Source organism: Coregonus lavaretus (assembly GCF_964263955.1).
Source record: "Coregonus lavaretus genome assembly, contig: HAP1_SCAFFOLD_1303, whole genome shotgun sequence".
Taxonomy (NCBI): Eukaryota; Metazoa; Chordata; class Actinopteri; order Salmoniformes; family Salmonidae; genus Coregonus; species Coregonus lavaretus.
In genome coordinates this window covers 52125-69334 of record NW_028164009.1, presented here as the reverse complement: position 1 = coordinate 69334, position 17210 = coordinate 52125, and the positions used below count along the sequence as shown (strand labels likewise).

General features: G+C 46.9%; 1 protein-coding gene across 1 annotated transcript; it reads left to right on the top strand.

Moving 5' to 3' along the window:
• Positions 1-1492: 1492 nt before the first annotated feature.
• On the top strand, positions 1493-16700 carry LOC311117582 (microfibril-associated glycoprotein 4-like). Its single transcript, XM_084192520.1, has 3 exons — positions 1493-1595; positions 1761-1952; positions 16530-16700. The coding sequence occupies exons 1-3, from the start codon at positions 1590-1592 to the stop codon at positions 16683-16685; spliced, it is 354 nt and encodes a 117-aa protein (XP_084048646.1). The 5' UTR covers positions 1493-1589; the 3' UTR covers positions 16686-16700.
• Positions 16701-17210: the final 510 nt, after the last annotated feature.

The window sequence follows — 17210 nt, the reverse complement described above, 5'->3', positions numbered from 1 at the left end:
AGGACCTCTAGTACACAGTATGAAGTTTCAGTAAGTAGTAGTCAAGACATATTTCGGACACTGCCTTTGTACTAGTCTAAAGAGAGTTTGTGAAGGAAAAGTCATTGCGTTGCAAGATGGCCGCTCCAACGCCACCGCTACTTCTGGCCTAGTCACTAAAGGCTACTACCAACACTACTATCACCACCACCATCACCACCACCATCACCACCACCATCACCACCACCATCACTACCCCACTACTATTTATAACACAGTCACTACTCTTCATTGGTTGCACCCTCCATCACCCGGTCGCGTCACGCCATTGTTGTGAACATTCTAAATATGCCTCAGCCATACTGATTCCCAGAAGTCAAGCGGTAGTACCCAGTCATTCTGAACGGTGGCTAATGACAAATTATAAAATTAGAATATAGTGGCCTGGAAACAGGTTCCTACATTATGCAAATAATTAGTAGGAAACAACTTTGCCATCATTATGATGTCGTCCGAATTACTTTTAGACGGATGGCAATGTTGCCATTAGCTAGTGAAGTTCGTAAAAAAAATACCTAGCATTCCTAACGTTAGCTAGCTAAAATCTGGTGCTCTTCCCTTTTATCTTAACTAGCTAGCTAAAGTTATACTGTGGTCCTTGTGGTCCTTAGTTGTGGTCGTCTGTAGCTCAATTGGTAGAGCACGGCGCTTGTAAAGCCAGGGTAGTGGGTTCGATTCCCGGGACCACCCATACGTAAAAATGTATGCACACATGACTGTAAGTCGCTTTGGATAAAAGCGTCTGCTAAATGGCATATTATTATTATATATTATACTACAGCTAAAAGTCAATCTGATGACATCACAACGACGACAGAAGGTTGTCCTACTAATTATTTGCCTCCTTTAGAAATGGCATTGTGTTTCCAAGCCACTATTTTCATCAGCACCAATTGACAATACATTGAGTAGAAGGTTCAGTCAGGAGTGTCTTATTTCCAGTCGGAAGTCACACCGTTCAAAACAATATTGTGACGAAACGTGCAACCCATTAACACTAGCCTCAAATTTGTCAACCCTCTAACAAATTTAAACCTCTAAACTTCTTCCACTAACATAACAATAATTCTGGACAGCTGAAGCATATCGCCATTTTTCTTCAATTAAAAAAAAAACAGTTTCTAGCTGCATTTTAGAAACGTCTGTCCCACATGGGAGGTGACGCAGGGTTTTGGTTCCGGGTTTCCAAGATTAGGCACCACGGATCACAGATCTGGTATTTCTATGCATTATTCGATTAAGTGGTTAAAAGTAAAACAACATGTAACAGAAAGGTAGAGTACATGTTCTGGTGTAACGTCGAGACAACTTACGGATAATACGGATCAAATAAAAACACTTGTTTAAAAAGACTGAGAAAGTCCAGGGAATTACAAAAGTGGAACTGCCCGTATTGTGAAATCGTGTTTGCTACCCTGATAAATATTAGCCAATCATGATCCACCCACCCCTTCTAAAAAAAGTACACAAAAGGACGGATGAGTCACAATCACATTATTTGCTTGTCCGGCTGAAAACCAACTGGAAAAATACTTTTTACCATTCCAACAATGCAGGTAAGTTGTAGGCATCATTTTACAACTGCATCATTTTACCACTTACAGACTGTTATATGTAACCAGATCTATTTCCATATTTTGAGCAGTACTTGTACGTTTCACACACAGAATGACAAGCAGAATGTTAATTGAACAGGCGCTCTGTGGTTTCCCATGTTTCAGGCCCTGAAGTTCCTCCACGTGCTGCTGTCAGTAGCAGTTCACTCTAAGGTACTGATGTTCCAGCCTCTGGACTGCGCTGACGTCTTCAACAACGGTTCTAAGACCAGTGGTATCTACAGGATCTACCCTGCTGGGCCCAACTCTCCTCCATACGTCTACTGTGATATGGACACTGACGGAGGGAAATGGACTGTGAGTAGGCTACCTAGTAGGAAACTGTTTTAACAGAGTACATAACAGCGTTCAGATATTGAGGGTTTGGGCAACACCTTCAGAATAACAAATATTACAACAAATATTATGGCTGAACTCGAATGTGCTGGTTGATAAAATAACTGTATTTATGGGAAAGATGTTTGAATAGGGTATTTTTGTTTTTAAATGATATTGTAAATTGGAATGGTAGAGTTGTGTCTTTCATGGAGTTATTAGAATCGCATGGGAAGGTCTGCTCAATCCAAGATAACAACCAATTGATTACAGCATTACCCCAAACATGGAGGAGGCTGGTGGCAGCGGGAGGAGGTAGGGAACTGGTCTGTCTGCCAATATAAAGGATCAAGGGTGGAGGTAGGGAACTGGTCTGTCTGCCCAATATAAAGGATCAAGGGAGGAGGTAGGGAACTGGTCTGTCTGCCCAATATAAAGGATCAAGGGTGGAGGTAGGGAACTGGTCTGTCTGCCCAATATAAAGGATCAAGGGACGAGGTAGGGAACTGGTCTGTCTGCCCAATATAAAGGATCAAGGGTGGAGGTAGGGAACTGGTCTGTCTGCCCAATATAAAGGATCAAGGGAGGAGGTAGGGAACTGGTCTGTCTGCCCAATATAAAGGATCAAGGGTGGAGGTAGGGAACTGGTCTGTCTGCCCAATATAAAGGATCAAGGGTGGAGGTAGGGAACTGGTCTGTCTGCCCAATATAAAGGATCAAGGGAGGAGGTAGGGAACTGGTCTGTCTGCCCAATATAAAGGATCAAAGGAGGAGGTAGGGAACTGGTCTGTCTGCACAATATAAAGGATCAAGGGAGGAGGTAGGGAACTGGTCTGTCTGCCCAGTATAAAGGATCAAGGGAGGAGGTAGGGAACTGGTCTGTCTGCCCAGTATAAAGGATCAAGGGAGGAGGTAGGGAACTGGTCTGTCTGCCCAGTATAAAGGATCAAGGGAGGAGGTAGGGAACTGGTCTGTCTGCCCAGTATAAAGGATCAAGGGAGGAGGTAGGGAACTGGTCTGTCTGCCCAATATAAAGGATCAAGGGAGGAGGTAGGGAACTGGTCTGTCTGCCCAATATAAAGGATCAAGGGAGGAGGTAGGGAACTGGTCTGTCTGCCCAATATAAAGGATCAAGGGAGGAGGTAGGGAACTGGTCTGTCTGCCCAATATAAAGGATCAAGGGAGGAGGTAGGGAACTGGTCTGTCTGCCCAATATAAAGGATCAAGGGAGGAGGTAGGGAACTGGTCTGTCTGCCCAGTATAAAGGATCAAGGGAGGAGGCAGGGAACTGGTCTGTCTGCCCAATATAAAGGATCAAGGGAGGAGGTAGGGAACTGGTCTGTCTGCCCAGTATAAAGGATCAAGGGAGGAGGTAGGGAACTGGTCTGTCTGCCCAGTATAAAGGATCAAGGGAGGAGGTAGGGAACTGTTCTGTCTGCCCAATATAAAGGATCAAGGGAGGAGGTAGGGAACTGGTCTGTCTGCCCAATATAAAGGATCAAGGGAGGAGGTAGGGAACTGGTCTGTCTGCCCAGTATAAAGGATCAAGGGAGGAGGTAGGGAACTGGTCTGTCTGCCCAGTATAAAGGATCAAGGGAGGAGGTAGGGAACTGTTCTGTCTGCCCAATATAAAGGATCAAGGGAGGAGGTAGGGAACTGGTCTGTCTGCCCAATATAAAGGATCAAGGGAGGAGGTAGGGAACTGGTCTGTCTGCCCAATATAAAGGATCAAGGGAGGAGGTAGGGAACTGGTCTGTCTGCCCAGTATAAAGGATCAAGGGAGGAGGTAGGGAACTGGTCTGTCTGCCCAATATAAAGGATCAAGGGAGGAGGTAGGGAACTGGTCTGTCTGCCCAATATAAAGGATCAAGGGAGGAGGTAGGGAACTAGTCTGTCTGCCTCAATATAAAGGATCAAGGGAGGAGGTAGGGAACTGGTCTGTCTGCCCAATATAAAGGATCAAGGGAGGAGGTAGGGAACTGGTCTGTCTGCCCAATATAAAGGATCAAGGGAGGAGGTAGGGAACTGGTCTGTCTGCCCAATATAAAGGATCAAGGGAGGAGGTAGGGAACTGGTCTGTCTGCCCAATATAAAGGATCAAGGGAGGAGGTAGGGAACTGGTCTGTCTGCCCAGTATAAAGGATCAAGGGAGGAGGTAGGGAACTGGTCTGTCTGCCCAATATAAAGGATCAAGGGAGGAGGTAGGGAACTAGTCTGTCTGCCTCAATATAAAGGATCAAGGGAGGAGGTAGGGAACTGGTCTGTCTGCCCAATATAAAGGATCAAGGGAGGAGGTAGGGAACTGGTCTGTCTGCCCAATATAAAGGATCAAGGGAGGAGGTAGGGAACTGGTCTGTCTGCCCAATATAAAGGATCAAGGGAGGAGGTAGGGAACTGGTCTGTCTGCCCAATATAAAGGATCAAGGGAGGAGGTAGGGAACTGGTCTGTCTGCCCAATATAAAGGATCAAGGGAGGAGGTAGGGAACTGGTCTGTCTGCCCAGTATAAAGGATCAAGGGAGGAGGTAGGGAACTGGTCTGTCTGCCCAGTATAAAGGATCAAGGGAGGAGGTAGGGAACTGGTCTGTCTGCCCAGTATAAAGGATCAAGGGAGGAGGTAGGGAACTGGTCTGTCTGCCCAGTATAAAGGATCAAGGGAGGAGGTAGGGAACTGGTCTGTCTGCCCAGTATAAAGGATCAAGGGAGGAGGTAGGGAACTGGTCTGTCTGCCCAGTATAAAGGATCAAGGGAGGAGGTAGGGAACTGTTCTGTCTGCCCAATATAAAGGATCAAGGGAGGAGGTAGGGAACTGGTCTGTCTGCTCAATATAAAGGATCAAGGGAGGAGGTAGGGAACTGGTCTGTCTGCCCAGTATAAAGGATCAAGGGAGGAGGTAGGGAACTGGTCTGTCTGCCCAGTATAAAGGATCAAGGGAGGAGGTAGGGAACTGTTCTGTCTGCCCAATATAAAGGATCAAGGGAGGAGGTAGGGAACTGGTCTGTCTGCCCAATATAAAGGATCAAGGGAGGAGGTAGGGAACTGGTCTGTCTGCCCAATATAAAGGATCAAGGGAGGAGGTAGGGAACTGGTCTGTCTGCCCAGTATAAAGGATCAAGGGAGGAGGTAGGGAACTGGTCTGTCTGCCCAATATAAAGGATCAAGGGAGGAGGTAGGGAACTAGTCTGTCTGCCTCAATATAAAGGATCAAGGGAGGAGGTAGGGAACTGGTCTGTCTGCCCAATATAAAGGATCAAGGGAGGAGGTAGGGAACTGGTCTGTCTGCCCAATATAAAGGATCAAGGGAGGAGGTAGGGAACTGGTCTGTCTGCCCAATATAAAGGATCAAGGGAGGAGGTAGGGAACTGGTCTGTCTGCCCAATATAAAGGATCAAGGGAGGAGGTATGGAACTGGTCTGTCTGCCCAGTATAAAGGATCAAGGGAGGAGGTAGGGAACTGGTCTGTCTGCCCAATATAAAGGATCAAGGGAGGAGGTAGGGAACTAGTCTGTCTGCCTCAATATAAAGGATCAAGGGAGGAGGTAGGGAACTGGTCTGTCTGCCCAATATAAAGGATCAAGGGAGGAGGTAGGGAACTGGTCTGTCTGCCCAATATAAAGGATCAAGGGAGGAGGTAGGGAACTGGTCTGTCTGCCCAATATAAAGGATCAAGGGAGGAGGTAGGGAACTGGTCTGTCTGCCCAATATAAAGGATCAAGGGAGGAGGTAGGGAACTGGTCTGTCTGCCCAGTATAAAGGATCAAGGGAGGAGGTAGGGAACTGGTCTGTCTGCCCAGTATAAAGGATCAAGGGAGGAGGTAGGGAACTGGTCTGTCTGCCCAGTATAAAGGATCAAGGGAGGAGGTAGGGAACTGGTCTGTCTGCCCAATATAAAGGATCAAGGGAGGAGGTAGGGAACTGGTCTGTCTGCCCAGTATAAAGGATCAAGGGAGGAGGTAGGGAACTGGTCTGTCTGCCCAATATAAAGGATCAAGGGAGGAGGTAGGGAACTGGTCTGTCTGCCCAATATAAAGGATCAAGGGAGGAGGTAGGGAACTGGTCTGTCTGCCCAGTATAAAGGATCAAGGGAGGAGGTAGGGAACTGGTCTGTCTGCCCAATATAAAGGATCAAGGGAGGAGGTAGGGAACTGGTCTGTCTGCCCAATATAAAGGATCAAGGGAGGAGGTAGGGAACTGGTCTGTCTGCCCAGTATAAAGGATCAAGGGAGGAGGCAGGGAACTGGTCTGTCTGCCCAATATAAAGGATCAAGGGAGGAGGTAGGGAACTGGTCTGTCTGCCCAGTATAAAGGATCAAGGGAGGAGGTAGGGAACTGGTCTGTCTGCCCAGTATAAAGGATCAAGGGAGGAGGTAGGGAACTGTTCTGTCTGCCCAATATAAAGGATCAAGGGAGGAGGTAGGGAACTGGTCTGTCTGCCCAATATAAAGGATCAAGGGAGGAGGTAGGGAACTGGTCTGTCTGCCCAGTATAAAGGATCAAGGGAGGAGGTAGGGAACTGGTCTGTCTGCCCAATATAAAGGATCAAGGGAGGAGGTAGGGAACTGGTCTGTCTGCCCAATATAAAGGATCAAGGGAGGAGGTAGGGAACTGGTCTGTCTGCCCAGTATAAAGGATCAAGGGAGGAGGTAGGGAACTGGTCTGTCTGCCCAATATAAAGGATCAAGGGAGGAGGTAGGGAACTAGTCTGTCTGCCTCAATATAAAGGATCAAGGGAGGAGGTAGGGAACTGGTCTGTCTGCCCAATATAAAGGATCAAGGGAGGAGGTAGGGAACTGGTCTGTCTGCCCAATATAAAGGATCAAGGGAGGAGGTAGGGAACTGGTCTGTCTGCCCAATATAAAGGATCAAGGGAGGAGGTAGGGAACTGTTCTGTCTGCCCAATATAAAGGATCAAGGGAGGAGGTAGGGAACTGGTCTGTCTGCCCAATATAAAGGATCAAGGGAGGAGGTAGGGAACTGGTCTGTCTGCCCAGTATAAAGGATCAAGGGAGGAGGTAGGGAACTGGTCTGTCTGCCCAATATAAAGGATCAAGGGAGGAGGTAGGGAACTGGTCTGTCTGCCCAATATAAAGGATCAAGGGAGGAGGTAGGGAACTGGTCTGTCTGCCCAGTATAAAGGATCAAGGGAGGAGGTAGGGAACTGGTCTGTCTGCCCAATATAAAGGATCAAGGGAGGAGGTAGGGAACTGGTCTGTCTGCCCAATATAAAGGATCAAGGGAGGAGGTAGGGAACTGGTCTGTCTGCCCAGTATAAAGGATCAAGGGAGGAGGCAGGGAACTGGTCTGTCTGCCCAATATAAAGGATCAAGGGAGGAGGTAGGGAACTGGTCTGTCTGCCCAGTATAAAGGATCAAGGGAGGAGGTAGGGAACTGGTCTGTCTGCCCAGTATAAAGGATCAATGGAGGAGGTAGGGAACTGTTCTGTCTGCCCAATATAAAGGATCAAGGGAGGAGGTAGGGAACTGGTCTGTCTGCCCAATATAAAGGATCAAGGGAGGAGGTAGGGAACTGGTCTGTCTGCCCAGTATAAAGGATCAAGGGAGGAGGTAGGGAACTGGTCTGTCTGCCCAATATAAAGGATCAAGGGAGGAGGTAGGGAACTGGTCTGTCTGCCCAATATAAAGGATCAAGGGAGGAGGTAGGGAACTGGTCTGTCTGCCCAGTATAAAGGATCAAGGGAGGAGGTAGGGAACTGGTCTGTCTGCCCAATATAAAGGATCAAGGGAGGAGGTAGGGAACTAGTCTGTCTGCCTCAATATAAAGGATCAAGGGAGGAGGTAGGGAACTGGTCTGTCTGCCCAATATAAAGGATCAAGGGAGGAGGTAGGGAACTGGTCTGTCTGCCCAATATAAAGGATCAAGGGAGGAGGTAGGGAACTGGTCTGTCTGCCCAATATAAAGGATCAAGGGAGGAGGTAGGGAACTGGTCTGTCTGCCCAATATAAAGGATCAAGGGAGGAGGTAGGGAACTGGTCTGTCTGCCCAGTATAAAGGATCAAGGGAGGAGGTAGGGAACTGGTCTGTCTGCCCAATATAAAGGATCAAGGGAGGAGGTAGGGAACTAGTCTGTCTGCCTCAATATAAAGGATCAAGGGAGGAGGTAGGGAACTGGTCTGTCTGCCCAATATAAAGGATCAAGGGAGGAGGTAGGGAACTGGTCTGTCTGCCCAATATAAAGGATCAAGGGAGGAGGTAGGGAACTGGTCTGTCTGCCCAATATAAAGGATCAAGGGAGGAGGTAGGGAACTGGTCTGTCTGCCCAGTATAAAGGATCAAGGGAGGAGGTAGGGAACTGGTCTGTCTGCCCAGTATAAAGGATCAAGGGAGGAGGTAGGGAACTGGTCTGTCTGCCCAGTATAAAGGATCAAGGGAGGAGGTAGGGAACTGGTCTGTCTGCCCAGTATAAAGGATCAAGGGAGGAGGTAGGGAACTGGTCTGTCTGCCCAGTATAAAGGATCAAACTGGCGGAGGAACAAAAATAGCATAACTAGGAAGGTATACCAGTTTCATTTGAGGACCAGGATGTTGACAGCTGTGCCATACAGATTGCAAAATATGATATACCGATTCCATGGTACAGGGTGTATGAGTTGATATATAAAACGACGCAAGATTCAAGACTTCGTGCTTTTCATCTAAAATTATTATATAGAATTCTTGCCACCAACAAAATGTTGAATATTTGGGGCATACGATCATCGAAGCTCTGCAGATTGTGTTGTGGGGATACAGAATCAATAGACCATTTATTTTGGTATCGCCCTCAGTTAGCCTGGTTCTGGTCTCAGGTTCAGGAATGGCTGAAAATGCATAACATTCATCTAAAATTGACCCTAGAAATAGGACTGTTGGGAGATCTGGAGACCGGGTCAATCAACTACTAATATACTAACACTCTTAGTAAAAAGTATTTATCTTCAACTCACAATCTGTGGATTCTATTCGATTAGATATATTGAAATTGTATGCTTAAACATCACAGCATAGTTGAAAGATATACAGTGAGGGAAAAAAGTATTTGATCCCCTGCTGATTTTGTAAGTTTGCCCACTGACATAGACATGATCAGTCTATAATTTTAATGGTAGGTTTATTTGAACAGTGAGAGACAGAATAACAACAAAAAAATCCAGAAAAACGCATGTCAAAAATGTTATAAATTGATTTGCATTTTAATGAGGGAAATAAGTATTTGACCCATCTGCAAAACATGACTTAGTACTTGGTGGCAAAACCCTTGTTGGCAATCACAGAGGTCAGATGTTTCTTGTAGTTGGCCACCAGGTTTGCACACATCTCAGGAGGGATTTTGTTCCACTCCTCTTTGCAGATCTTTTCCAAGTCATTAAGGTTTCGAGGCTGATGTTTGGCAACTCGAACCTTCAGCTCCCTCCACAGATTCTCTATGGGATTAAGGTCTGGAGACTGGCTAGGCCACTCCAGGATCTTAATGTGCCTCTTCTTGAGCTACTCCTTTGTTGCCTTGGCCGTGTATTTTGGGTCATTGTCATGCTGGAATACCCATCCACGACCCATTTTCAATGCCCTGGCTGAGGGAAGGAGGTTCTCACCCAAGATTTGACGGTACATGGCCCCGTCCATCGTCCCTTTGATGGTGTGAAGTTGTCCTGTCCCCTTAGCAGAAAAACACCCCCAAAGCATAATGTTTCCACCTCCATGTTTGACGGTGGGGATGGTGTTCTTGGGGTCATAGGCAGCATTCCTCCTCCTCCAAACACGGCGAGTTGAGATGATGCCAAAGAGATCGATTTTGGTCTCATCTGACCACAACACTTTCACCCAGTTCTTGATAGAGGAATTATGATTATGACTAAAATTGTTCACCCCCGATACTGTGTGAACTGTGTTAGGGTTATCATTATAAACCCACTAACAGAAGGGGGGGGAGTTAGAAACTGCTGAGACAAACATTCCAGGATGAAGGGGACTTAGAAACTGGTTAAAGGCCTCCTAAAGGTGGGCGGAGCAAAGTTCCTTTGTGTGAAGGGGTATAAAAGGCGATGTGTGTGTGTTTTGGCGGGAGAGCTCTCCATGATTAAATACTACAGATCATTCTTGCTGGTTGTGGACCTTTGTTTAATTCATTATTAAAACCAGAGCCTTACACCCTCTGGGAATTATTCAAAGCATTGAGTTTAATTAGAGAAAGAAATTCTCGTGACAAATGGTCCTTCGAGCCGGATCTCAAAATACGTCTTTGTCGTTCCCACAGGTGAACTAAAGGAGAAGGTGACCCACTCTATCTAACCAGGTGACTGGTGTGGATCCAGTCCCTAAAGAAGAAAGACTGGAAGCACGCCTGTTGGGAAGGGCCCTATCAGGTTATATTGGTCACTGCCTTTGCCATTAGAATAGCAGAGAGAGCAACCTGGGTCCATGTTACCCACTGCAAGAGGGTAAGACCACATACAAGCACCACTGAACACACGCAGAGTTAGAGAGAAGAACTGGACCAATAGGGTCTGGGGATCACCTCTGTTAACGAAGATCTCCTACCCCGACCTATCATCACTGTAGTGTGTTCTCAGGGTGTGAGTACAGGGTAGTACCAAGCAGAAAGACTGAGGGCAGGAGAGGGTTGGTGGTTTTTGGGAATATGGATAACCTGAGCTGCATCATAGTCTCGGCAATGGTCCTGATATGTCAAGATCCACCACCACACCTACGCTATGCCCTTACCATTGTTAAGAAGTCAAAGAGAAGAGAAGCGACCCGACATACTGACCGTCAAGGACGAGTGGCCTACAAAATGGGAGTCAGAGAAGGGCAGACTGTAGGATTCAAAATAAGGGTTAGGGACGTAGCCAACGGGTGGGGTACATGTCAACAAGCAATTTGGGATTATAAAATCCCATAATATTCGTGTTCGAGCCCCACGGCGGATTGTTCCTAGACTCAAGTGTTTAAACACACTTGAGGAGGGGGATATGGGACCGGGCGGGACTGGACATCCAGATAGGGGGTAAAGAGAAACAAAGACATCACCAATTATCAATTGGAGATAGCAGTAATGTGACTGATTTAAGTTCGGAAGCACAGGAGAGAATTCTGAACCTCACAGCCCCTGTAACCAATGTGTGGTGGGCGTGTGCCAGTAAAGGCAGTATAAGGCAGAGAATTCCAAAGGGGTGGCTAGATACGTGCGCCCTGGTTCTACTGATTCAGCTAGTTAGAATTAGTCACCAGGAACCAAGGAAAGGGTTAAACAGATGTAGGAGGAGTTTTAACAAGAAGGAGAATAGCCCTATTTAGATGGATGCGATTGGGGTATCAAGGGGGGTACCGGATGGATACCAAGCTATAATACAAGTAGGGGAAGGGTTTACTACCACGTTCTTTTGGTGGGTGACAATAAACAAAAATTGTGGACCAACAACGATTTATTGGCCAGACTAGGGATGCAGTAAAGGGGATCTCTGAACAATTATCCGCCACCTCACTCATGACTTGGAAAAATAGGTTGGCTCTAGATCAGGCAGAAAGGGGCGATGTCTATAGAATGGTGGCCATTGTTGCACATTTATCCCTAACAACACCGCACCGGATGGGACAGTCACCAGAGCTCTTGCAGGATTGACTGCTCTAAGTGAAGAATGGGCTGAGAACTCAGGGAGTTAATACATCTTTGATAGGGTGATTTGATGAAATGTTTGGTAAATGGAAAAAGATAGCAGCCACCATCTTGGGGGCAGCCACCGCAATTGGATGCAATTGCTTGTATTATGTGGTTGTTGTTGTCTTGTTCCCTGTGTCCGAGGGTTGGTGAGTAAGGCGTTGGAGAATGCAGTGTCTCAACCAATGGTGAGATATGGACGGAATCCGGACTCTGACCAGTGGAATGTGAAAAACGATCCTCCAGGCTTGGTGGATGACGAGGACTTTGACCCTGAAAGACCGCAATTGGATGAAACGTTTATTAGTTCTGATGTATGAAGATCAGATTGATCATGCTTGTAAATACATTTATCCTGAGGGTGTAAAAATTTAGTCAACGGGTGAATTGATAGAGGAATTATGATTATGACTAAAATTGTTCACCCCAATACTGATGATGACTGAGAACTGTGTTAGGGTTATCATTATAAACCCACTAACAGAGGGGGTGAGTTAGAAACTGCTGAGACAAACATTCCAGGATGAAGGGGACTTAGAAACTGGTTACAGGGTGCCTAAAGGTGGGCGGAGCAAAGTTCCTTTGTTTGAAGGGGTATAAAAGGTGATGTGTGTGTGTTTTGGCGGGAGAGCTCTCCATGATTAAATACTACAGATCATTCTTGCTGGTTGTGGACCTTTGTTTAATTCATTATTAAAACCAGAGCCTTACACCCTCTGGGAATTATTCAAAGCATAGAGATATAAATTCTCGTGACAGTTCTCCTCTGAATCGTTCAGATGTTCATTGGCAAACTTCAGACGGGCCTGTATATGTGCTTTCTTGAGCAGGGGGACCTTGCGGGCGCTGCAGGATTTCAATCCTTCACGGCGTAGTGTGTTACCAATTGTTTTCTTGGTGACTATGGTCCCAGCTGCCTTGAGATCATTGACAAGATCCTCCCGTGTAGTTCTGGGCTGATTCCTCACCGTTCTCATGATCATTGCAACTCCACGAGGTGAGATTTTGCATGGAGCCCCAGGCCGAGGGAGATTGACAGTTCTTTTGTGTTTCTTCCATTTGCGAATAAATCGCACCAAATGTTGTCACCTTCTCACCAAGCTGCTTGGCGATGGTCTTGTAGCCCATTCCAGCCTTGTGTAGGTCTACAATCTTGTCCCTGACATCCTTGGAGAGCTCTTTGGTCTTGGCCATGGTGGAGAGTTTGGAATCTGATTGACTGATTGCTTCTGTGGACAGGTGTCATTTATACAGGTAACAAACTGAGATTAGGAGCACTCCCTTTAAGAGTGTGCTCCTAATCTCAGCTCGTTACCTGTATAAAAGACACCTGGGAGCCAGAAATCTTTCTGATTGAGAGGGGGTCAAATACTTATTTCCCTCATTAAAATGCAAATCAATTTATAACATTTTTGACATGCGTTTTTCTGAATTTTTTTGTTGTTATTCTGTCTCTCACTGTTCAAATAAACCTACCATTAAAATTATAGACTGACCATTTCTTTGTCAGTGGGCAAACGTACAAAATCAAAAGGGGATCAAATACTTTTTTCCCCTCACTGTATGGTGCCATACTAGACAGCCTCAACACCTTCACACCATCCTAGTCAGCCTCAACACCTTCACACCATCCTAGTCAGCCTCAACACCATACTAGTCAGCCTCAACACCATCAGACCATACTAGTCAGCCTCAACACCTTCACACCATACTAGTCAGCCTCAACACCTTCTGACCATACTAGTCAGCCTCAACACCTTCAGACCATACTAGTCAGCCTCAACACCTTCAGACCATCCTAGTCAGCCTCAACACCTTCAGACCATCCTAGTCAGCCTCAACACCTTCAGACCATACTAGTCAGCCTCAACACCTTCAGACCATACTAGTCAGCCTCAACACCTTCAGACCATACTAGTCAGCCTCAACACCTTCAGACCATACTAGTCAGCCTCAACACCTTCAGACCATACTAGTCAGCCTCAACACCTTCAGACCATCCTAGTCAGCCTCAACACCTTCAGACCATCCTAGTCAGCCTCAACACCATCCTAGTCAGCCTCAACACCATTCTAGTCAGCATCAACACCTTCACACCTTACTAGTCAGCCTCAACACCTTCAGACCATACTAGTCAGCCTCAACTCCATCACAGCATCCTAGTCAGCCTCAACACCTTCAGACCATACTAGTCAGCATCAACACCTTCAGACCGTACTAGTCAGCCTCAACACCTTCAGACCATCCTAGTCAGCCTCAACACCTTCAGACCATACTAGTCAGCCTCAACACCATCCTAGTCAGCCTCAACACCATCCTAGTCAGCATCAACACCTTCAGACCATCCTAGTCAGCCTCAACACCTTCAGACCATCCTAATCAGCCTCAACACCTTCAGACCATACTAGTCAGCCTCAACACCTTCAGACCATACTAGTCAGCCTCAACACCATCACACCATCCTAGTCAGCCTCAACACCATCACACCATACTAGTCAGCCTCAACACCTTCAGACCATCCTAGTCAGCCTCAACACCTTCAGACCATCCTAGTCAGCCTCAACACCTTCAGACCATCCTGGTCAGCCTCAACACCTTCAGACCATACTAGTCAGCCTCAACACCATCCTAGTCAGCCTCAACACCTTCAGACCATACTAGTCAGCCTCAACACCTTCAGACCATCCTAGTCAGCCTCAACACCTTCAGACCATACTAGTCAGCCTCAACACCTTCAGACCATCCTAGTCAGCCTCAACACCATACTAGTCAGCCTCAACACCTTCAGACCATCCTAGTCAGCCTCAACACCATACTAGTCAGCCTCAACACCTTCAGACCATACTAGTCAGCCTCAACACCTTCAGACCATCCTGGTCAGCCTCAACACCTTCAGACCATACTAGTCAGCCTCAACACCTTCAGACCATCCTAGTCAGCCTCAACACCATACTAGTCAGCCTCAACACCTTCAGACCATCCTAGTCAGCCTCAACACCATACTAGTCAGCCTCAACACCTTCAGACCATACTAGTCAGCCTCAACACCTTCAGACCATACTAGTCAGCCTCAACACCTTCAGACCATCCTAGTCAGCCTCAACACCATCCTAGTCAGCCTCAACACCTTCAGACCATCCTAGTCAGCCTCAACACCTTCAGACCATCCTAGTCAGCCTCAACACCTTCAGACCATCCTAGTCAGCCTCAACACCTTCAGCCAATACTAGTCAGCCTCAACACCTTCAGACCATCCTAGTCAGCCTCAACACCTTCAGACCATACTAGTCAGCCTCAACTCCATCACAGCATCCTAGTCAGCCTCAACACCTTCAGACCATCCTAGTCAGCCTCAACACCTTCAGACCATACTAGTCAGCCTCAACACCTTCAGACCATCCTAGTTAGCCTCAACACCTTCAGACCATACTAGTCAGCCTCAACACCTTCAGACCATCCTAGTCAGCCTCAACACCTTCAGACCATACTAGTCAGCCTCAACACCATCCTAGTCAGCATCAACACCTTCAGACCATCCTAGTCAGCCTCAACACCTTCAGACCATCCTAGTCAGCCTCAACACCTTCAGACCATCCTAGTCAGCCTCAACACCTTCAGACCATACTAGTCAGCCTCAACACCTTCAGACCATCCTAGTCAGCCTCAACACCTTCAGACCATCCTAGTCAGCCTCAACACCTTCAGACCATCCTAGTCAGCCTCAACACCTTCAGACCATCCTAGTCAGCCTCAACACCATCCTAGTCAGCCTCAACACCATCCTAGTCAGCCTCAACACCATACTAGTCAGCCTCAACACCTTCAGACCATACTAGTCAGCCTCAACACCTTCAGACCATCCTAGTCAGCCTCAACACCTTCAGACCATACTAGTCAGCCTCAACACCATACTAGTCAGCCTCAACACCTTCAGACCATACTAGTCAGCCTCAACACCTTCAGACCATCCTAGTCAGCCTCAACACCATTCTAGTCAGCATCAACACCTTCAGACCATCCTGGTCAGCCTCAACACCTTCAGACCATCCTAGTCAGCCTCAACACCTTCAGACCATCCTAGTCAGCCTCAACACCTTCAGACCATACTAGTCAGCCTCAGCACCGTCAGACCATACTAGTCAGCCTCAACACCATCCTAGTCAGCCTCAACACCGTCAGACCATACTAGTCAGCCTCAACACCATCCTAGTCAGCCTCAACACCTTCAGACCATACTAGTCAGCCTCAGCACCATCCTAGTCAGCCTCAACACCTTCACACCATACTAGTCAGCCTCAGCACCATCCTAGTCAGCCTCAACACCTTCAGACCATACTAGTCAGCCTCAACACCTTCAGACCATACTAGTCAGCCTCAACACCTTCAGACCATACTAGTCAGCCTCAGCACCGTCAGATCATACTAGTCAGCATCAACAAATACGTGATACATCGACATACACTGATCTTGTTGAAGTATTTTAATACAACAGTATTCTGCGAGATGAGGTCTGATCAACCGTATTTTAACACAACAGTATTCTGCCAGATGAGAGGTCTGATCAACCGTATTTTAATACAACAGTATTCTGCCAGATAAGAGGTCTGATCAACCGTATTTTAACACAACAGTATTCTGCCAGATAAGAGGTCTGATCTTTTTCCTCTCCTTCTCTCCCTCCCTCTCCATCTCTCCCTCCCTCTCCTTCACCCGCCTCCCTCTCCTTCACCCGCCTCCCTCTCCTTCACCCGCCTCCCTCTCCTTCTCTCCCTCCCTCTCCTTCACCCGCCTCCCTCTCCTTCACCCGCCTCCCTCTCCTTCACCCGCCTCCCTCTCCTCTCCCTCCCTCTCCTTCACCCGCCTCCCTCTCCTTCACCCGCCTCCCTCTCCTTCTCTCCCTCCTTCTAGGTGTTCCAGAGGAGGATGGATGGAACAGTGAACTTCTACAGAGGATGGGACCAGTACAAGAACGGCTTTGGACATGCAGCGGGAGAGTACTGGCTGGGTAAGGACTTATTTAAAAAGCCTTTTCAAGGACAGATCACCAATGGAAAACCTGGATAATATAATGAATAATTGGTAGTTAACTGAATTCTCTATAGTGAGGTTGTTGTGACAGTCAGTAGATAGGCAAGTCGATCACAACAAGACCATTGTGGTCTACCAAAAACATTTAGTTGGTGTGTAAAACCAGTGAGTCTAGAAATGCAACCTCCCACACTACCCCAAAGCAGTAAAAAGACACACTTTTATGACCCCTCTATAGAAAGATTGAAGGTCCCCCGTTACCAGTTTTTAAAAAATGAATGGAAGTATATATGGAGACTGTTTAGTGCCAAAAATAAGGGGTTAAATACATGTTAAAATAACAAAAAAACATTTATAATCTCTCAGATATAGGACAGGGGGGGACTATTCAATGTGTTTGTATGGGCTAATAGCAGTAAGGACTATCTGTTGTTCCATGTAGTGAATCTGTTATTCAATGTGTTTGTATGGGCTAATAGCAGTAAGGACTATCTGTTGTTCCATGTAGTGAATCTGTTATTCAATGTGTTTGTATGGGCTAATAGCAGTAAGGACTATCTG

What these genes read in the sequence shown, in the direction of transcription:
- LOC311117582 (XM_084192520.1), top strand. An exon ending in CTGACGGAGGGAAATGGACT is followed by an intron (nt 1,953 to 16,529) that starts GTGAGTAGGCTA and finishes CCCTCCTTCTAG; the next exon opens with GTGTTCCAGAGGAGGATGGA.